The following is a 22,319-nucleotide window of genomic DNA, read 5'->3' as shown; positions in this document are numbered from 1 at the left end:
ACAAAGCATATCAATCAAAGAGGTACAACAGATGGAAAAGATAGTGAATTTCTTAATATGTAGGTACTCACTCAAACAGCCAGCAGCTCCAAAACTAAATTTTAACAAAATGTATAAAGAGTAAATTAATCAAGATTGAATAACCCAAGGATATATATATATATATATATATCCTTTGAAAACCTTTGATGCAGTCTCCAGAGTTCTTTGAGAAATTGACATCAAAATGCAGTGATGATTGTGACATAAAGAGAACATTTATTACATGTTCTGTCTGGGTCCCCCCAGACGCCAACACCAACCAAAAAGAGTATCCAGACACACTGGTAAAAAGCAAAGGCAGTTTATATAATTCAAAGCAAACACAGGTAACAAAAACTGTTCTTACAGACAGGAACACGATGAAGCTTCACAGAGGTTTCACGAAGGCCAGGCAATAAAACAGGATTCTTGCTGGCAAAAACAACGCTGGAGATAATAAAACCCACGCCTCCTCCAAGTCTTCCAGACTTCTAGGCCACAAGCCAAGATCAGAGACGCCGAGAATCGAAGCAAGGTCACAGGACTCCCAATTGATAACTCTCCACAAGACTGTAAGGGCGGGCCTTTTCAACCCTGCTGAGGAGAACCATACCCAAACCCAGCTGTTGCCAATTCAGGGATGGAAATACCTTTCTAATTGGCCCCGTCTTTGAGCTGCTCGTCGCTGCCTCATGTCTATTATAGCCTGTGCGTCTTCATCCAATGAATCCAGGCTACTAGCTGGGGAGAGCCCCCCCCCCCCCCCGGGGGTCTCAGGCTGCTCTCCCTCCTCCTCTTCCTGATGTTCCTCTCCCCCGTCTGCCTGGTCCTCCCCCTCCTGTTCACTGTCCTCCTCCTCTGGGCATGGATCCGGCAGAGATCCAGCCGGTCCCTGAGGAGCCTCAGGCTGAATCACAACATTACATATCTAGTAAGAAAATCAATTCATTCATGAATTCTTTCAAGGCTCATCATAATGTATCTACTCTTCCATATTGCAAAGGGATCATTTACCTTTTCAGTTTTCCTTTCTTCTGTTTTGCAAGCGGTGTTGGTTGGGCTGCAAGTCACCAAGCTACTGATGGGCCCATTTCCAGCTTCTCCGTTCAGACTGACTGCAGTGACATTGGGAGGAGTAATTGCTGCAGCTGCTGAAGTGAGAGGAATAATAGGTCTGGCACACGGTGCTCCAGGGATGACATGCACAGGAGAGTGGTGGATATGTTGTGGAGAAACCACCGAGTGTGATCTGATCACAGTTGCTGGGAGGCGAGACGGAGAATTCTGACTTCTCAGTGGTGAGACTGTGGCGGTGGGCCGATCCTGAGCCTGGACAGAATTGTGCACAACTAACAAGAAAAAGGGTGTAAGGAAAGAGGAGGGGGAAAAAATAATTTCAGAAACACTGTCAAAATATAAATGGGGATATTATTATTATTATTATTATTATTATTATTATTATTATTATTATTAAAATTTGCATGCCGCCCCTCTCTGTAGACTCGGGGCGGCTCACAACAATAGTAGCAAAACAATATGTAATACAAATCTAATAATTTAAACTAAAAACCCATAATTTAAAAACATGCACGCAACACACTAATTTCAATTACTAATTGAAGAGTTCAAACTCAGATGGAAGGTTCAAATTCAGACGGAAGGTCTTTGATTTACAGCTCATCTACAATACAGAAACAGTAACATCTCAGTAGAAGCTGTGCAAAAGCTTACAATTTTCATCTTATATTTTGATTAGACATAGGCAAAACTGCATGCAATCCAGAAATAAATGCAAAAATACTCAGAATCAGATTGAACTAGATTTTTGTATAATATTTTTAAAAGAAAAGCTATATGGACTACTTTAACTGAAAACTACATTTCTTACATACATACGAATTATGGAAGCCTTCTTATTTACTCCCCTACTGTAACTACCGGTATCTATTCTGACAAATGAAGGAACCCAGAATACTTGAACAACTAAAATTATTTGTGGGGGAAAGTCAATCAGATTCATTTTGACTTGGAATTCTGAGTTGGAGAAGATTATACAGGTGCTATATTCACAATTATTTGTTCTACTATTTTGAATTGTTTTTAGTTGTCTAGGTTTTAAGGATGTCGACAAGATCTATCTATCTATCTATCTATCTATCTATCTATCTATCTATCTATCTATCTATCTATCTATCTATCTATCTATCTACCTACCTACCTACCTACCTATCTAGCTAGCTAGCTAGCTAGCTAGCTATCAATCATCTATCTATCTAGACCACTATGCCGCCCAATTCCAAAGGACTCAGGGCAGCTTACAATAATATAAAATTACAAATACAATAAAAAATAAGTCAATTATAAAATCTAAAACTATAAAATCCCAATTAAAACCCATGGTTAAACTATCCAATCACATGCATACCATTCACACAATTTGGCCATGATAGTTGGCCCTCAGTCCTGCTAGCAAAGCCAGGTTTTCGCGGCCTTGTTGAAGGCCAGTAGGCTGGGAGCAATATGAACATCGGGGGGTGGGGGGGTGGGGAGGGGAATTGATTCCATATATGAAGAGATGAGTCTTTCTGGACTCCCTGGGAAAGTTGAATATTGGGACTATCATTTTACAGTGGTTCTGAATCTTACTGTCAGGCTGGGTCCAGAAGGTGATACTGGAAAGCTGTGATTTGAAACCTAGATTGTATATTTGCCCTCTTCCATAGGGCCATTTAATTTTATCTCCCATGCTATTCGTGAACAGAATAACGAAGATGACCTTGATGAAGACAGGTGAGATCCATCACCAGGAATGAGGGAAAAACAATATCTTGAGCTCAAAACATGCACAAGGTATGTGACAGTGGCTCAAACATCTCCTTAACCCACATGGGTATAAGAAGGGGAAGAGGTTCAGCATAATCAGACTTTCAGGATTCTGTCCTTAACCTTCTTGTGAAGTTGATTTTTGGTCTGGTTTACCTGGTAGGGATAACAGTTCAATATTTGCTCCAAAGTACAGGGAGAGGTTATCTGGAACTTTGGAATGGGTTGTCATCAATATGCATTCAATTCCTAGGTAGCTGTCAGTATATTGTAAGTTTGATATTGAAAGATGGATAAAAACAAGACATGGTGCTCTTGGGAAACAGGAAACTGATCTCAGGGATTAAGTATCAGACTGTTTCTTTGTCCTTGAAAGAACAGATTTTTAGCCTGAGAACATTCCATGAACCTCAGCTACCATTAATAATGTATTTGATGAGGAATGCACATGTCTATCCTGGAGCCAGATGAATTTGGCACGAATTATTATCTTGGATACCTTGAGTACTGCAACATGCTCTACATGGGGTTCCTCTTAGTAAGTGCCTGGGAGTTGTAGCTTGAGAAAAAGATAGAAAGCTAAATGCTAATTGGAATCATATGATGTTGCAGTAATATTTACACTACATGTATACAGTGAACCCTCGAGTTTCGCGTCCTCAAGGATCGCGAAAGGGCTATTTCGCTAGTTTTCAACCCGGAAGTAAACTCCACCATCTACGCATGCGTGCCCTTCCACGCATGCGTAGATGGTGGAGTTTCCCCGCCGGGCAGAGGCTTCCCTGGGTCTTCCCCCTCTTTCTCTATGTTGCTTCTTCCTCTCTCACACTCTCTTCCTCCCTCTCTCATCTCTTTCTTTCCTTCTCTCTCTTTCTCTATCTCTCCCCCTCTTGCTCTCGAGCGGCCGCCTAGCAGCTGATCTGCTCGGCAGCGCAGCAGCAGCGAGGAGCCGAAGATCTTCGGCTCCTCGCTGGTGCTGCGCTGCCGAGCAGATCAGCTGCTAGGCGGACGAAGGAACCTTCCCTGGGTCTTCCCCGCCCGGATCTTCGGCTCCTCGCTGCAGCCGCGCGCCCCTCGCCTTCGCCTCACCTGGCGGGCGAAGGAGGGCGCAGCTCCGGCCGCTCGCCTCGGAGCCGGTCTGCCTCACTGCCTCCAGTCCGCGGCAATTCCCCTCAGCACGCTGCCGGATCCAGCGGGGGAGGGGGGGAAGCGAAGGCGCGGCGATGGGCAAGGGCTGCCAGTGAGCCTTCTCCGTCCCTTTCCTGCTGCACCGGTCTGGGGCCAAGTGGGCGGGGGGCGGCCGGGACCTCGCCTGTCTCCGCCGCCCGCATCGTCCCTCCGGCGGGCCGGCCTCCCCCACCCGCCTCTGCTGCAGCCGCCACCGCCTCCCCGACTGGCACAAAAGGGCCCCGCCCGCCCCGCCCCGAAGCTTACCTTGCGGCGGGATTCCCTCCCCCCGCAGCCAAAACTAAAAGCCTGTCTCTTTTTTTTCTTGCGGCGAGCCCAAGCCGTTTCTCTCCCGACCGCAGCCGAGCTTCCCTCGGCCCCGTCGCCTCCTCCCCGCCTGCCTTTCCTCGCCAAGCGCACGAAAAAAAAGAGAGAAGGCTTCTACCAGAAGCGGGTGATGGCGGAGGAGCTCCGAAAGCTGGCTAGCGGCTTTTCCCCCGCAAGAGATCCTTCATGCCCCTGCCCGCCGTCCCCGGCTTCTGGTAGAAGCCTTCTCTCTTTTTTTTCGTGCGCTTGGCGAGGAAAGGCAGGCGGGGAGGAGGCGACGGGGCCAAAGGGGGCCGAGGGAAGCTCGGCTGCGGTCGAGAGGGGAACGGCTTGGGCTCGCCGCAAGAAAAAAAAGAGACAGGCTTTGAGTTTTGGCTGCGGGGGGAGGGAGTTAGGAAAGTCCTACTTCTCTCCCCGCAGCTAAAAACTCAAAGCCTGTCTCCTGCCGCCCGGTTTAGCCAGGACACGAGCGGCGAAGTGACACCCCCCACCCCAGCACTTTGAATCCCGCCGCAAGGTAAACTTTGGGGCGGGGCGGGCGGGGCCCTTTTGTGCCAGTCGGGGAGGCGGCGGTGGCTGCAGCAGAGGCGGGCGGGGGAGGCCGGCCCGTCGGAGGGGCGATGCGGGCGGCGGAGACAGGCGAGGTCCCGGCCGCCCCCCGCCCGCTTGACCCCGGGGGGCTGAAGGGAGCCGGGCGGGGGCTACTCCCCCAGCCGGTTAACTTGAAGCGCTCGATTAACCGGCTGGGGGAAGGCAGGGCATTTGCCTCCTCTTTCCAGCTGAAGGAAAAGCAGACAACTGCCTTTCCCTCGGTCGCTTCCCGGAGACCGCTTTGGAACATCGCTTTGGGAGAGGGAGCAACTGCTCCCAGTTAAGAAGCAAGAATCCACCCCCTAGCCAAATGGCTTTTTTTGTGTTTAGCGCTCGAACGCCGTGCTAAACAGGAAAAAAGCCATTTGGCTAGGGGGTGGATTCTTGCTTCTTAACCGGGAGCAGTTGCCCCCTCTCCCAAAGCGATGTTCCAAAGCGGTCTCCGGGAATCGACCAAGGGAAAGGCAGTCGCCTGCCTTTCCTTCAGCTCTAAAGAAGCGGCAACTGCCCTGCCTCCCCCAGCCGGTTAACCGAGCGCTTCAAGTTAACCGGCTGGGGGGAGGCAGGGCAGTTGCCGCTTCTTTAGAGCTGAAGGAAAGGCACGGCGTTCGAGCGCTAAACACGAAAAAAGCCGTTTGGCTAGGGGGTGGAAGTGAAAGTGAAATGCCGGCGGCTCTAGCAGCTGCTACAAGCAGCATTTCACTTTCCCTCCCAGGCAAAAAGATGCCGGCATTATGGGCTGATGGGGCCGGACTTCCCAGGCGGAAGGCGTGCCCCTCTCCCCGGCATCTTTTTGCCTGGGAGGGAAAGTGAAATGCCGCTCGTAGCAGCTGCTAGAGCCGCCGGCATTTCACTTTCCCTCCCAGGCAAAAAGATGCCGGCATTCTGGGATGATGGGGCCGGACTTCCCAGGCGGAAGGCGTGCCCCTCTCCCCGGCATCTTTTTGCCTGGGAGGGAAAGTGAAATGCCGGCGGCTCTAGCAGCTGCTACGAGCGGCATTTCACTTTCCCTCCCAGGCAAAAAGATGCGGGGAGAGGGGCACGCCTTCCGCCTGGGAAGTCCGACCCCATCAGCCCAGAATGCCGGCATCTTTTTGCCTGGGAGGGAAGGTGAAATGCCGCTCGTAGCGTGGGCGGGCGCGCGCGCGGGGACCCCAGCTTCGCTTCCCAGCTGGGAAGCGGCCCCAGCAATGGCGTGGGCGGGCCCGGGGAAACCCCAGGCGCGAGCAACGGGGTGGGCGGGCGAAGGGCGGTGGAAGTAAAAACACCATCTGCGCATGTGCAGATGGTGTTTTTACTTCCGCACCGCTACTTCGCGAAAAATCGATCATCGCTTGGGGTCCTGGAACGGAACCCTCGCGATGATCGAGGGTTCACTGTACTGCTCAAAAAAATAAAGGGAACACTCAAATCCTAGATCTGAATGAATGAAAACACTCATATCCTAGATCTGAATGAATGAAATATTCTCATTGAATACTCCTACTGAAGAATGCCTCTACTTACAAACTTTTCTAGACAAGAACCGGGTGTTCAAGAGTTTTTTGCCTCTTCTCAAGAACCATTTTCTACTTACAAACCCGAGCCTCTGAAATTGTAACTGGAAGAGTCAGGGAGAAGCCTCCGTGGGGCCTCTCTAGGAATCTCCTGGGAGGAAACAGGGCTGGAAAAGGTGGGGAGAAGCCTCTGTGGGGCCTCTCTAGGAATCTCCTGGGAGTAAACAGGCCCTCCACCCTCCCTGAGGTTTCCCCAATCGCACACATTATTTGCTTTTACATTGAGTCCTATGGGAAAAAGTGCTTCTTCTTACAAACTTTTCTACTTAAGAACCTGGTCATGGAACGAATTAAATTCGCACTGTACTTTGTTCTGTACAAAGTTGAATGTGCACAACAGCATCTGAAATTGATTGTCAATCAGTGTTGCTTCCTAAGTGGACAGTTTGTTTTCACAGATGTTTGATTTACTTGGAGTTATATTGTGATGTTTAAGTGTTTCCTTCATTTTTTTGAGCAGTGTACAATACAATAAACATAATAGAATAAATATCTCTTTTTCTTTAATGTCTACCAGAACCTACATGCAATACAGTATATAGTCATTTAAAAATAAGACCTTTGTAATGAGTTAATTGCCTTGAAAATGCGGGATAACGAGCCACTTATTCTGTGATTTGAAACAGTCACCTAAAAACCCAACTCCACTCTATTGCACTTCTGATCAGAGGCTGCTTTTTCTTAATATGTTTAGGACAAATCAGTATTATATGTTAGGAAAGCAATCTGGGGATCGTCAGAAAGTGTTTCTGAAATGATTCTGAAAAGCTGCTGGAATATATAATTGTAATAAAAAAGCTCAAAAGAACAGCAGTGTAAAAGCTGATTATATATGCATGCAGAAAATTCTTTGAACAAAGAATGCCATGTGGGGAAAAAAGCCCATTACAGAATGCATACACTCTATTTTTTTTAAAGAAAGAAAATTGTATTTCAAGCCTGGCCTGGATGTATTCCTTGTTTTGCATTGCACAATAAATATCTTTCATTTTATAACCCTAATAAACTGTTTCGAAACATTCAAGCAATTCATGACTTGTTAAGTAGACTTATCAAGTTTACTTCTTAACCTACAGGATGCTTCGTGCTTCCCAAATGAATTAGTGTGTAAGTACTGTAGTGGGACTTCCACTGTGAGTACAGATAGTCCTCGGCTTACGACCATTTACGACTTGCAACGTTCATAAATATTAGTCAGTTGACAAGCGTCTGAATTTTGATCACATGACCATGGGGATGCAGTAATGGTGATTATGAAAAAGTCACTTTTTCCAGTGCTTATTATAACTTCAAATGGTCACTAAGTGAAACATAGAAACATAGAACATTGGTGGCATAAAAAGACTTCATGGTCCATCTAGTCTGCCCTTATACTATTTCCTGTATTTTATCTTAGGATGGATACATGTTTATCCCAGGCATGTTTAAATTCAGTTACTGTGGATTTACCAACCATGTCTGCTGGAAGTTTGTTCCAAGCATCTACTACTCTTTCAGTCAAATAATATTTTCTCACGTTGCTTCTGATCTTTCCCCCAAATAACCTCAGATTGTGTCCCCTTGTTCTTGTGTTTAACCCTTTAACATATTTAAATGTTTCGATTATGCCCCCCTCCTCCGTTCTGTCTTCCAGACTATACAGATTGAGTTCATTAAGTCTTTCCTGATACGTTTTATGCTTAAGACCTTCCACCATTTTTTGTAGCCCGTCTTTGGACCCGTTCAATCTTATCAATATCTTTTTGTAGGTGAGGTCTCCAGAACTGAACACAGTATTCCAAATGTGGTCTCACCAGCGCTCTATACAGCGGGATCACAATCTCCCTCTTCCTGCTTGTTATACCTCTAGCTATGCAGCCAAGCATTCTACTCGCTTTCCCTTCTGCCTGAACACACTGGTTCACCCATTTTGAGACTGTCAGAAATCCCTACCCCTAAAGCCTTCTCTTCTGAAGTTTTTGCTAATACAGAACTGCCAATACAATACTCTTCAGTTTTTGTAGTCTATCCAGACCAGTGTTTCCCAACCTTAGCAAATTAAGGATATCTGGACTTCAACTTCCAGAATTCCCCAGCCAGCAAATGCTGGCTGGGGAATTCTGGGAGTTGAAGTCCAGATATCTTCAAGTGGTCAAGGTTGGGAAACACTGATCTAGACAATACAAAAGTGAACTGTTGTAAGTCAACGATTACTTGTACAGGACAGCAAGGAAACCAAAAACGTAGTCCATGCAAGCAATAAATACCACCTTAAACAATGCAAACCAAAAGCCAAAGGAAAATTCTAAATCCTATCACCGATTCAGTTTTGAACAGAGCCAGGAATTGGCGGAGCAGCCCTAGACAGACAGAAGGTTCCGGAAACCCTCTTCTCTGAGGTGAATTTCAGAGGACCAGATTCCTGCAGATTATACGTACCCATTTGCACAGTGCCGCGAGGCTGAATCACTGGGTGCTGAGAAGAGTATCTCAAACAGTTATTCATCTGTGGCGAGCCTGCTGGCAGCTGGGTCTGAGAGGGAGGGGTTGTGATTGGAACGGCTGGTCTGGTAACAGGAGCAGAACTGGTAAGAGCTGGGGCTCCCGGGGCAGCATCTCGAGAGGAGGAGCCTTTGGCTGTTGGCGAGCCTCCTGTTAAATTCCTGGGCTGGTTGGTTGCTGCGGGAACCCTGGAGAAAAAGGAAGACCAATGTAAGAGCACTGTGCAAGAAGTCAAAAGCAACATATTGAAACCAATGTTCCCTCGTCATGCGATCACAGATTGTCCTTAACTAACTACGGTTTACTTAATGACCATTCAAAGTTACAACGGCACTGGGAAAAAAGGACATCACAACCATCTTTCGCACTCATGACTGCCGCACATCCTCACGGTCATGTGATTTATATTCAGGCACTTGTCAACTGATTTATGTTTATGACGGTTGCGGTGTCGCGGAGTCAGCGTGATCCCCTTTGGTGACTCCTGACAAGCAAAGTCAATGGGGGAGCCAGATTCATTTAACAACTGTACTACTAATTTAATACAGTGTTCCCTCAATTTTCGCGGGTGATGCGTTCGCAAAAGTCGAATTTCCGCGAAGTAGAGATGCGGAAGTAAATACAGTATTTTTGGCTATGAACAGTATCACTTCCCTTAACACTTTAAACCCCTAAATTACAATTTCCCATTCCCTTAGCAACCATTTAGATTATTACTCACCATGTTTATTTATTAAAGTTTATTTAAAAAAATATTTATTAAAGACAGCCGAAAGTTTGCCGATGACATATTACATCATCGGGCAGGAAAAACATGAAAAATGCATGAAGTAAAAACATAAAAAATACATGAAGTATTTTTTAATTAATATTTTTGAAAAACCGTGGTATAGACTTTTCGCGAAGTTCGAACCCGCGAAAATCGAGGGAACACTGTAATTGTGGTGATTTGCTTAACAAAGGTGGCAACAAAAGTTGTATAATAGGGCAAAACTCAGTTAACAAACATCTCACTTAGCAACATAAGTGTTGGGGACTTATGGTTGCAAGTTGGGGGCTATCTGTATTTGGCACAGCATCTCCTGAGATTTCTGTTGGTGTGCTTATCAAATAAATAAAGGATAAACTTTTAAAGTAGATGCTAGATGCCGATGAGCTTCAACATATGACTGCGATTAGAATTGAAAAACCCGTCATAAGCTATTATGGTCATAAATTGAGATGCCTTTGTGGTTTTATGACCTTTAGGACCTCTTGAATAAACTCATTCAATGGTTGTTAAGGAAAAGTAATGGTTGTAAGTGCGAATCCATTCATTTGAATAGGTTGGGGGGTGGGGTTTGCCAGAAACTGGCCAAAACATTGTGAAGCACCAAAACTTGCTGCCAAATGAAACAGAGAGACCATTTACAATGGCTGGGAAATAGTATACAGGCTTGCTGTTCCAAATAAAGATAGTCCTCAACTTCCGACCACAATTGAGCCCAAAACTTATGTTGCTAAGTAAGACATTTGTTAAAACTGAGTTTTGCCCTATTATACAACTTTTGTTGTCATCTTTGTTAAGTGAATCACCACAATTGTTCAATTAGTAATACGCTAGTACACCCATATCTATTGTAAATGTTGTTAAACGACCAGTTATAAGTTGAGGACTACCTGTGGAAAAGCACATGAGAAAGTAGCCACACAAGCAATATGTATTATACAAAATATGCAACGTTAGCTCTATTATGGAGAGAAAAGCTGAACTGAAATCCTTACTTCTGGTGTTGAGAAGAAATGTAGGCTGTACTACTACTTGTATAAAAAGTTCTATTTGATCTCTTTTAAAGAAAGCATGAACTATGCCAAAAGTAAGAAGCAGAAAAAAATGGGCATTTCAGCTGATCACTGAATCATACAAATTTTCTAGTTACTTTTACGTTATTTCTAGCATATGCAGCAGTTTAGATATAGAGCAGTGATGGCCAACCTTTCAGCACCAAGTGCCAAAAAGGGAGGCGCGCATGTATGTGTGCAGCACTGAGTGCTGAAAAGGGAACACTTTGTGCTCGTGTGGGCGCTTTGCATACTCGTCTGGGCCACGACTAAGAAGAGCAGCTGCCCTGGGAGAATGTGTGGGCTAGAAAACGAACTTCCGGTTTCCAGCATGCACATTCACGCCGGCCAGCAAATTTTATGTGCACATGCCAATCATCTGGTTGGCACGCATGCTTGCGCCAGAAAATGGAAGACCAGCTCTTCTGATTTCTGGCACTGGCACACGGACAAAGAGTAGCTCATCATTGCATGCATTTGCGTGTCAGGAACCTGGAAGAGGAACGGGCAACGCTATGCGTGCCAGGCAACATGGCTTTATGTGCCACTTTGGGCATGTGTGCCATAAGTTCACCATCACAGATATATAACCTTTCCCTGCCTAGCTATGAGCAGCCCCTCTATCTAGACAACTATCTGAGATCACAGAGAGGATGAACATGTACTTCAATGTGGAGCAGTAATGAGTTTCAGTGTTGGTTATGACCTATAAACCCCTTCATGGCATCGGACTAGAATATCTCCGGGACCGCCTTCTGCCGCACGAATCCCAGCGACCTGTTAGGTCCCACAGAGTTGGCCCTCTTCGGGTCCCGTCGACTAAACAATGTCGTCTGGCGGGACCCAGGGGAAGAGCCTTCTCTGTGGTGGCCCCGAATCTCTGGAACCAACTCCCCCCAGATATCAGAGTTGCCCCCACCCTCCTTGCCTTTCGCAAGTTCCTTAAAACCCACCTCTGTCGTCAGGCATGGGGGAATTGAAATTTTCCCTCCCCCCCTAGGCTTATAGAATTTATACATGGTATGCTTGTATGTATGGTTGGTTCTTTAAATTGGGTTTTTTTAGATTATTTTTAATATTAGATTTGTTTACATTGTCTTTTTTTATTGTTGTTAGCTGCCCCGAGTCTTCGGAGAGGGGTGGCATACAAATCTAATAAGTAAGTAAGTAAGTAAGTAAGTAAGTAAGTAAGTAAGTAAGTAAGTAAGTAAGTAAGTAAGTAAATAAATAAATCTTTGCTACTGGTTTGGAACTGTGAATGTATGCACATGTGTGCCTTGCTCGTGCCCAGCGCTTCTACACATAACCTTCTATGCATGCACAGATTGTCTGGGATGACGTCCAGGCGGGTGGGCAGAGCATCCTGCAGCCGTCGCTACCAGTTCACCCAAACCAGGGTAAACTGGTAGCAACCCACTACTGCTATGAAGATACAAGTGTGAGATCATGCACAGTCCTTCAGAATCACAAACTGTCCTTATAACCCATTTGTGCAGATGTTATGATAAAAATATTATGGAATTGAAAATAATATATTAAAATCAAAATAAAAACACCCTTTTAAAAGACACTTTTGGGGTTTTGTTTCCCTTCTTTGGGAGGTGGTCATGTTAGATTGCTAAATCTCCCACACTGCTTCTCACCTGGAAACAGGAGTGACATAATTGCCTGGAAAGACGCCACACATGCCATTTCTCAAGGACGTCCCTTTGAACCAGCCGTCCTGACACTTCTCGATAACACGATACATTTCGCCCTTACGTAGTTCTAGTTCATCCGTCTTCTGAGGTTTGTAGGCATATAATGCCAAATAACTGTCAAAAATGATAAATATATAAATAGTGAGAGGGTAAAGCTGAAGACGCGCCTAGCAAGTAAACCATATTTTGTTTTAAAATAAAATACCTGTTGTTGCTAAATTTATTTATTCAGTAGGGAGCAACTGAAATTATTAACCAGCAAAAAAAAATATATTGGAAAACAGAAGAGAAAATTCCATCCAGACAGCTACAAGATACATTGACAGCATCAGAATATTAATTGGAAAAGTGTCTACAAATTTCAAAAATAGGTTGGATTTAGCTGGATATTGATTATCAAAATGAAAAGCAAATCACGGTGAAGAAGACCCTCAAGTAATTCTAAGTAATGTATTTTTAAGATAGAATAGAATAAAAAATTTTATTGGCCAAGTATGATTGGACACACAAGGAATTTATCATTGGTGCGAATGATATTTTGCACTTTAAAAATAGGCAGCTGAATTAAAGGACAAATGTAATTTAATTTATTCAAATTCTATGATGCCCAATCCCATAGGACTCATTAAATTAAAATAGTATTTCTAAAATTACAAGAACTCATTAAAAAAACCCTATAGTTTTAAAATTTCCCTATTGTTATATATATCAGAGGGATAGTCCTTGAAAATCAGGGTGGGGCGTTTGATGGATATGCTGGTCTGGGTGATTGAGACACTTAAAAGTCTGGGCACAGGTTACACTGTGCTTGGATATCTCTGGTCATGGAGAAGAGCAGGGTTGACATATAACAGCTTTGCCTTCTTTGTCCCATAAAATCTCTTGCCAGGATTCTTCCAGATTTTTATTTCAGCCAAAATCCAGAACAATCAAAATTCTGCCAATGCAAAATGGTTGGGCAGAAGCTCGGGGACATGAAGGTTTGTTTCAAGTTCAAAACAAATACAGTAATACCTCATGATACGAACTTAATTGGTGCAAGGAGGAGATTCGTAAGACAAAAAGTTCGTAAGACGAAACATTGTTTCCCATAGGAAACAATGTAAAGTCAATTAATCCGTGCAACCAAAAAACTCCCCGCAAAAAAACAGCTTTCCGGCTGTTTTAAAAGGTGACAGCCGGCCTGGGGGGGCTTCCCAGCACCCCCCCGAACCCGGGTTTGGAGTTCGGGGGCGCTGGCAAGCCCCCCAGGCCGGCTGCAACCTTTTAAAACACCCGCGCCGCTTCGTAGCTGTCTCCTGAAGCCGAACGCTAAAGCCGAACTTCCGCGTTCGGCTTCGGGAGACAGCTGCGAAGCGGCGCGGGTGTTTTAAAAGGTCGCAGCTGGCCTGGGGGGCTTCCCAGGAACCTCCCGAACCGAACCCGGGGTTCAGCAAAATTTTGCCTCTTCTTACGAACTTTGTTCGAGTTAGGAACCGGCGTTCGGGAGGCTTCTGGGAAGCCCCACCGCCTGGCTGTTACCTTTTAAAACAGCCGCGCAGCTTCCCAGCTGTCTCTGAACGCAGGTTCGTAACTCGAAAAAAGTTCGTAAGAAGAGGCAAAATTTTGCTGAACCCCGGGTTCGTATCACGAGTTGTTCGTAAGACGAGGGGTTCGTATCTTGAGGTACCACTGTATACTGCATATTCTATTGTGTGAATACCCCTAATAAGATATTCTATGTATAAAACTATACTGGCTTTGCTAAATTACATGTGATTTGTTTTTTTTGTAATTACTGGAAGGTGTATAACTGCAATATCCTCTACATAGCAGTTCAAAAACCCCCCCAACACAATACTAAACTACATAATTCAATTTGAATACAGACTGTATCCAATACACACGAAGCCTTAATTTTTCTGCTTTCTAGAAAATATAAGTTGAAAAATAAATGTTGCTTGCTTTTTTATTTTGTCCCTGCACGCAGTAAGCATTCTCACTGCAAGCAGAAAATAAACAGCAATAATGATTAGACTGCTCATATCTTTTAACAATTCCTCGAGGCACTCTTTGCCTTGATTTATCAAATGCTTCCACTAGGCACCATCCTGATCAAATAATTAATGTATATTTTTCACAAGAGGCTTGAGGAATTATTGTCACATTATGTTTTGTCAGTGGACGTGCAGTGAACTATGTTAATTGGCACGAGCGTGCGCTCTGATTTTAGAGCAATCAGTTCTAGCTACTTGGAACAAAATGTAAATCCCTCGGCTATCTTTAACTACCCAGTGGCATTAGAAAAAGGTATTGAACTTGGGGCTTTTTGTGAGGCTGGGTATCTGGGTATTATGAGTTAAGTTTCAGTCTACACTATTCAGCACCAATAATTGCCAGGTAGAATTGTATTCCAGCTTTAATTTTAGGCTAGAGGGGTTCAACTGTGACTGATTTAAAAATGTCAAATTCATGGTACTATGATTGATGTCATCTTTGTAGGCCTGTTATGAATTTGTGGTACACCTTTGAAGTGAAGGCCTGGCTTTTTAGTGTTTAAGAGCACAAAAGTGTTTATTTCCCTTTTCCTTAGGCATATTAAAAACATTTCTGCAATTTGTCAAGTGGAATTTACAGAAAAAACAAAGATAGAGCAAGTTAATTAAACATACATAATTAGGTACTCATGGTAGGTGTTATGTATGTAGGTAATTCTTGTTTAATGACTGTCTCATTTAGTGAGAATTTGTGCTTACAGTGATGAAAAAGTAATCCAAAGTGACCAATCCTTTTTATGTCTGCAAAGCAAAGGAAACTGAAATAAGATCACAAGCTGTCACAATATTATTTTTTGACCGCTTTGCTTAATGACCTAGTCAAAATCTCATTTTGTCACTGCTTTGTTTAATGACCTAGTTGCTGGTTATTAACCACATTAAACAAACCTGACATCAATCATAGTACCGTGAATTTGACGTTTTAAAACCAGTCACAGTTAAGTCTTGGTGGTCTGTGGTCACAAAACATATTTAAAGGGGATCTGTGATAAAGAAAAGGTCGAGAACCACTTATTTCTTATATTTATGATTTTCTCTATTTGATAGGAATAATACCTGCCAAGGAATCATTCACAGAACTATAATAAGTAACTTGGAAATTAAAATTTATGTGAAGCTGTGGGTACAAGTGACCTGGCCTTTCACTCATCACTTTTCAATGTGACAAAAGTCTGGTTCACCCAAACCAGCGATAACCACGAGGAAGGTTTCTGTTGACATTTCCCAACTATAAATATTAATGTTAAAATTATACATTGCTCTTCAGAGCAAAACTTTTGCTTACATATTGAGTGGTAGTTGGACCTTTGATGGTGTTCCTTGATCTCCCACAATTGCACTGGTTCTGGGTCCAGCCATGGTTGCGGATCCAGCTAAAGTAGAATCCTAGAAGCAACAGAAGTGGAGAAAAATGAAAGGAATGCACATTTTACACTCATTTTTTAACTCAATTGTATGACCCTCAATATGTTTATTTATTTATTTATTTCACTTATTAGCATCCATTTATTTTCTTTAAGATAGGTTCTTTAGTAGTGATGGGTGAACCCAATGGTGTTCGGGTTTGGCAAGTTCGGCCGAACATTACGCAAAATTCGGCCGAACCTGAACCGAACTCGAACCCGAATGGGGAATCCCTCCCACGAAGAGATTCCGGGGACGGAGCTTTGATGTCATTGGCAGGTTGCTAAGGATGCCAAGGTGATCACTTCCTGGATTCCATGGAATCCAGGAAGTGATCATCTTGCCGTCCTTAGCAATCTACCGGTGACGTCAAAGCTCCGAATGCTGAACACAACTCCAAACTTTGCCCGAAGTTTGGAAAAATTTCGGGTTCGTGTTCGGCAAACCGAACACCGCAAAATTCAGTATGGGCCCGAATTGTGCAGGTTCGGTTCGCCCATCACTATTCTCTAGTTTTATGCCAGAGGTCTTCAAACCTGGCATTTTAAGGCTTGTGGACTTCAACTCCCAGAATTCTCCAGCCAGCATAGAATTCTAAGAGTTAAAATCCACAAGTCTTAAAATTGCCAAGTTTGGGGACCCCTGCTTTAGAATGCTTAAGAATGTAGTTTTTGCAGAAGAGTCACCAATAGGTCCACTATAAAAAAAAATCTAAAAAAACCAGTATTTTTTTCAGCCTAAAACAAGATTAATCTCTCCATCCCTCACATTATACCATGCTTAATTTGATAAGAGACATTATTCGCTTTTAATTTCATTTTCTTATTAACTTCTTGTTGCAGTAATAATACTTGATATGTACTATATGTTAAAAAACAAATTGGCTGCCAATTGCTCCAATAGTTATTTTGTATATTACTTTTTATAATCAGCCAGAAATCTCTTCACCAATCAAATGTGAATTACAAAGGCACTAAAATAATCATTGTCATTGTACGTAACTCAGTTTATTATTATGTTCTTCATTCTGAGTTCATATTTCAGTGTCAAAAGGGAAACCAGATCTACTACTGATGAAACATATGATTTTTAAAAAATAAAAATGCTTATGCCCTTTCTACTTTCTAATAATAAAAAAGTTGTTTGGAAAGGAGTAAATTTTGCCCTTTTTGAAAGAAAAGAAATGTTAAAAGCTTTCCTCGCTATTTCTTGTCTGTGAATTTTTAAGAGATTGTGTGTTTCATTCTCTTTGAATGGAATTTGGACCAATTATTTTAAAAGTTTCCAAGGTTTTGCAACAAATGGATGGATTCATTTATTCACTTATAAAGACTCCTGATATGAAATATATTCATAAATCCTTCTTCCTCTTTATGTCATCTTGTGGGATTTTACAAATCCCCAAGTTAAGACGCATTTCATAAGCTGTGAAGTGTGACAAATTTTAATGCTTCTTTCCAACTCACCGTCTCTTAATCTTAAAGCATCTATCACTCATTTACTTAGCTAACTGTAGCACCAGGGACTGATAGAGGGGCAATAGTGCAGAAGGACAGTTTTTAATGCTGATATTGGATACCTGGTTTTCTAATAAATTGTCTTTCTGAACAGTAGGAATATACATAAGAGTAATGCTCTACAGAGAAAGGTTGGAAAGAAGAAATATATTGGACCTAAAATATAATGGATTCTCCCTTCCCCCAATTAAATTGCAGAATACAGTAAAAATGAAGAGAAATAAGTCATTGTTCAGCTCGGACAAAAAAATATCCAGGTCAGAATCAGTCCCTATATGCAACTGATCTAAATAATTCCATAATATGGTTCTTTTGAACTGTACTCCCAAAATTGTCAAGTCAAGCTGAGACTTGATACATTTGGAATTTACCCGTTGGTGAAAATTGTCCATCATTTTTGAAGAGGACTTTGACAAGAATGGTGGAAGGTCTTAAGTATAAAACGTATCAGGAAAGACTTAATGAACTCAATCTGTATAGTCTGGAGAACAGAAGGAAAAGGGGGGACATGATCGAAACATTTAAATATGTTAAAGGGTTAAATAAGGTTCAGGAGGGAAGTGTTTTTAATAGGAAAGTGAACACAAGAACAAGGGGACACAATCTGAAGTTAGTTGGGGGAAAGATCAAAAGCAACGTGAGAAAATATTATTTTACTGAAAGAGTAGTAGATCCTTGGAACAAACATACAGCAGACGTGGTTGGTAAATCCACAGTAACTGAATTTAAACATGCCTGGGATAAACATATATCCATCCTAAGATAAAATACAAAAAATATTATAAGGGCAGACTAGATGGATCATGAGGTCTTTTTCTGCCATCAGTCTTCTGTTTCTATGTTTCTATCTTAGACGGGATGTCAAAACTTGTGCATGAATTGGATTAAAGTGAGGGAGAGGTGCGCATAGCCAGGCTCACTCTCTCTTCCCAGATTCAATAGTAGGACGAGACAGTTGGAGATGATCTGGGCGCAGTGGTTGACCAGGGCATCTTTTGTGTCTTGCTGTTTTCTTAGCGTACCACATCGCTTGCAGAGACTGCCTTTATGACCATGGTCCTAATTTAGCAGATTTCATCTATTCAGTCCGTTAGAATCTCTCTTTACATGCTCGGGAAAGACAAGTCCCTATCACACAGAAGGCCAATGACCCAACGGCTACTCTCAACCTGGTTGGCCAGCCTGTCGGAGCTGTTGCCCGGAGCGTGGCTGCTGCACATGCTACAGCTATTGGGAGCCACAGGTGAGAGCTGAGTGACAGGTGGGGACCAAAGGTGAGCGAACTGCCCTAAAAGCTGCCCTAAAATGGACTGCTGTAAATTAGCAGATGATATCCCAATAGAGAATATGCCCCAATTGCTTAATATAGATAATAAATAACATTATTTTTCACATGGAACATTTTCTGTCTGTCTGTCTGTCTCTCTCTCTATTTTTCTGTCTGCCTGTCTGCCTGCCTACCTATCTATCTATGCGAAAATCATTCACACATTAATCACGAAATATCCAGGACTGAAAAACTTACAAACTTAAAATTTGCCATGTATGTTCCTTGCGGCTTCTAGGTGTTCACTGAGAAAGGATTTTTCAAAATAACAATCAGAGCATGAGTATTTCTTATATTATTATTAACAAACTCTAATGCTAAGGAATTCTACTCACCTCTCCCAACCTGAAAAGAAATCTGATCCAAATGCAAAACACAAGCAGAGGAGTTTCAGTTTTGCTTTTGCTTTCACATCAGAACAGTTGAACTAAGACACACACAGACTCCTTCCTGTATCCTTCTTGCTCATACAGCAAATACTGTTTGAGATTCCAAACACCCCTATACTGTCTCACACACTAACAGAAAGCTAGCCAGATGAATACCAATGTATGCTAGTAGGCAGAGACAGATTCCCCACCCCCATTTTCCTCCTCATTTCAGATGAATATGTTCTTCTACTGTAACACCAGTTAAAGGGAATAGAGGTAAAAATGCAGGAAAAGACTTACAGTGCGATTAGAAAAACACAAGTAAGTGTATCTGTTTTTCCCATGTCCAGTTCTATGTGGCATGTTCCAGAGTCAGTTCACCTGACAGCCTGGTCATCCTCCAGCCAGACAGCAAAACTAGGAATGTTATTTACAGGGAGGTCCTGAGCAATTCATCTGAAGGATGAATTGAAAGTCTGTGCTATGCAAATAATGCCTTCACCTGTACAGAAACTTAGCTTACCATCTCTAACAAAATAATACAGTCCCTTTTTGAATTACTCATTAATTTTGAAGCTTTAAGTGTAAATTTATCACATAGTTTTGTAGCAAACACCGGTATCAGCTAGCATTTTATATGACAGAAAGAAAGCGATCTGGATACACATGCCCACTTACCCCAGAGGGAAGTGCTACATGATATATTTGCATTTTATTTACATTCACTTTCCATCTAATCTTGAGACTCAGGGCACATTGTATCTGTATGATATCTACTCTGGTTAGGTTTTACAATGATAAAATAATGTAATGTGTGATTGAAAATAATTTTGTACAAATATATTATCACTTGTGCAAATCTTGTCTATCTAATTATGCCTGTTTCCAAATATCACAATGGTAGAGGGAAAACTTAATCTCTTCTAAAAATGTTTTACATAAATTAGATTGTTTGGGGTTTGGCTTTGCTAAGCATAATATATAAACTTACATTTTGTTTACTTCAGGAAACTGTTATTAAAACAGTTTAACCCATTAAAGGATACTTCCAAGATGGCATTTTGATTTAAGAGATAATAATCTTCAGAAAATTACATTTCATTGATCTATGAACATAGTAATCTATTAACAGATTCTTTGCTTCTCCACATATTGACATATTTGTTTAGGAAAGCGTGAATTTAAAGAAAACAAATCATGGAATCTAGAAAAAGCAAAATAACAAATTCTTTTTCTATTTTGTTAATGAGGCAAACATCTGATTTAGTTTTTAACTAAACCATATAAGGGGGATATGGTCATTTATTTATGCCTCTGTCTCCAAGAAAAAGAAACAAATGAAAATCAAAATACAAACTAAATGGAAAGTTACTGCAGACTGCAATGCTGTAAATGTGTTTAGGATTATGAATCAAATGGAAGGACCCAGAAGGTATGGGAGCAGAGGAGAAAGGCAAGAGGAAAAATATCTGTTGCCATTTATTATTTTCCTAATATTTCTAGTTGTCATATACATGCTAATTAATAGTTTCCTTTCACTTCCTTCCTTTCCTTTCCCAATGTCATCAGTTGCTTCTAGTTAATTCCCATTAGGAAATACTTTCTCTTTTGTTGCTTGTTAATAGCCATATTTTTATTAATACATTACATCTATACCTATATACAGCGGTCCCCAAACTACGGCCTGCGGGACGGATGCGGCCTGCTGAGGCTATTTATCCAGTCCGCGGCAGCCCACAAGATTTTTCCCATCGAATTTCCCGTCCGCTCAGTGTCTGCGGTCTTGCTCCTGAGCGTCTGGCGGCAGCAAGGAGAGGTGGAGAGCCAAAGGGCAGGGAGGAAAGCAGGCCGGCAATTGGCCCCTTTCTTTCCCGCCTTTAGGGAGAGGAACTGTTGCTGCCCTATGGCAGAGCGTGAGAGAGAAACAGAAAGAAAGAGAGAGAAAAAAGGAGAGGAAGGAAGACAGAGAGAAAGAGAAAACTCGGCAAGGAGTTGGGGACTTGCTCCACTTCGCCTCCTCCTCCTACCTCAGGGCGGCGTTAAGAAAACCGCAGGACTTTTTAATAGTCCGGCTCTCCAACAGTCTGAGGGACAGTGAACCGGCCCCCTGTGTAAATAGTTTGGGGGACCCCTGCCTATATATACTACAGGAGATAAGTAACAAGGAAAAGATCTTAGAGCCCCTTCAAATATAGTGGTTGCTCAATATTCAAACATTAATGGTGACACTTTCCTATGGACCTGATATTGAGGAAGGAAGACAGATAGAAAACAAGGCATTTTTATCTGTACAGAGAAGCATTTATTGGAAAGACTACATTTTATCACAGTATCTGAAGACAATGGGAGGCAAATAAATTGACAAGGCAACTTTAAAATCATGAATTCAAGGCAACATTTGGTGGAATGGAATTGTCTAGCACATCCAATACAGTAAGGACTTTTTTTTTTTACTCCTTTCCCCATTTCTGGTATTAAAGACAAAGGCTCAACACAAGAAATGCAACATTCCTCCCCCCCAACCCTCCCAAAAGAACCAGTTTGATGTTGTAGTAAATGCACCAGGGTAGAAGTTGGATAATTGGGAGTCTTAGTTCTGCTTTTGGTACAACGTCAGCTGAGTGATTGGGGACCAGTCACTCTCAATCCAAAGAGGACAAAGCAAGAGCAAACAATTTCTCAAACAAAAACCTTATTAACTACTTTAGGTAGTCAGTAGGGGTCAAGGCATTCAAAAAAAAGACCATGTGGTTTTGACAATACCCCAAGTGGTATATATTTTGCTATCTGTTGTTCTCTTTGGGGTGGAGAAGTAATAAAGTTAATACTGATAGGAGGTCTTTTCTCTATTGTGTTGCTCCCTGTGTGGGCTTTTCTGGTGTCTGAAGACAGATTCAACTAAAATCTGACAGTGCAAATTGATTTTCTGTGCATATGCATGTGCATGCACGCACACACACATACACAGTAAACATTTTCTATTTCATGCATGCATTTTTGTTTTTTACATAGTGCCTGGGAGGGAGGTATTCTTACCACAATCGTAATTGCTAAAAAGGTTTATCAGATACTTTTTAGCTTCTAGTTGCATTTTCCAAGATAAATGGGAGTCATGTAACCTATAACAAAATACCGTACTACAGACCAGCACTACAACAAGTTTAAATCCAAATGTGC

General features: G+C 42.5%; 2 protein-coding genes across 2 annotated transcripts in view; both read right to left on the bottom strand.

Moving 5' to 3' along the window:
- The window catches only part of SH3RF3 (SH3 domain containing ring finger 3), a 306,125-nt gene that overhangs the window by 30,734 nt on the left and 253,072 nt on the right, over window positions 1-22,319 (bottom strand). The window contains exons 5-8 of the mRNA XM_070751126.1: window positions 15,809-15,909; window positions 12,431-12,601; window positions 8,904-9,154; window positions 1,036-1,370 (exon numbers count right to left, since the gene is read on the bottom strand). Of these exons, the coding sequence (XP_070607227.1) occupies window positions 1,036-1,370; window positions 8,904-9,154; window positions 12,431-12,601; window positions 15,809-15,909 (858 nt within the window). The remainder of the gene's footprint in view (window positions 1-1,035; window positions 1,371-8,903; window positions 9,155-12,430; window positions 12,602-15,808; window positions 15,910-22,319) is intronic.
- Window positions 1-22,319, bottom strand: part of LOC139166905 (uncharacterized) — a 984,072-nt gene that overhangs the window by 898,243 nt on the left and 63,510 nt on the right. The gene's annotated exons all lie outside the window — the stretch shown is intronic.

This window comes from Erythrolamprus reginae, chromosome 4, assembly GCF_031021105.1.
Source record: "Erythrolamprus reginae isolate rEryReg1 chromosome 4, rEryReg1.hap1, whole genome shotgun sequence".
Taxonomy (NCBI): domain Eukaryota; kingdom Metazoa; phylum Chordata; class Lepidosauria; order Squamata; family Dipsadidae; genus Erythrolamprus; species Erythrolamprus reginae.
The sequence above is the reverse complement of the archived record's forward strand: the minus strand, read 5'-3'. Positions and strand labels throughout refer to the sequence as shown.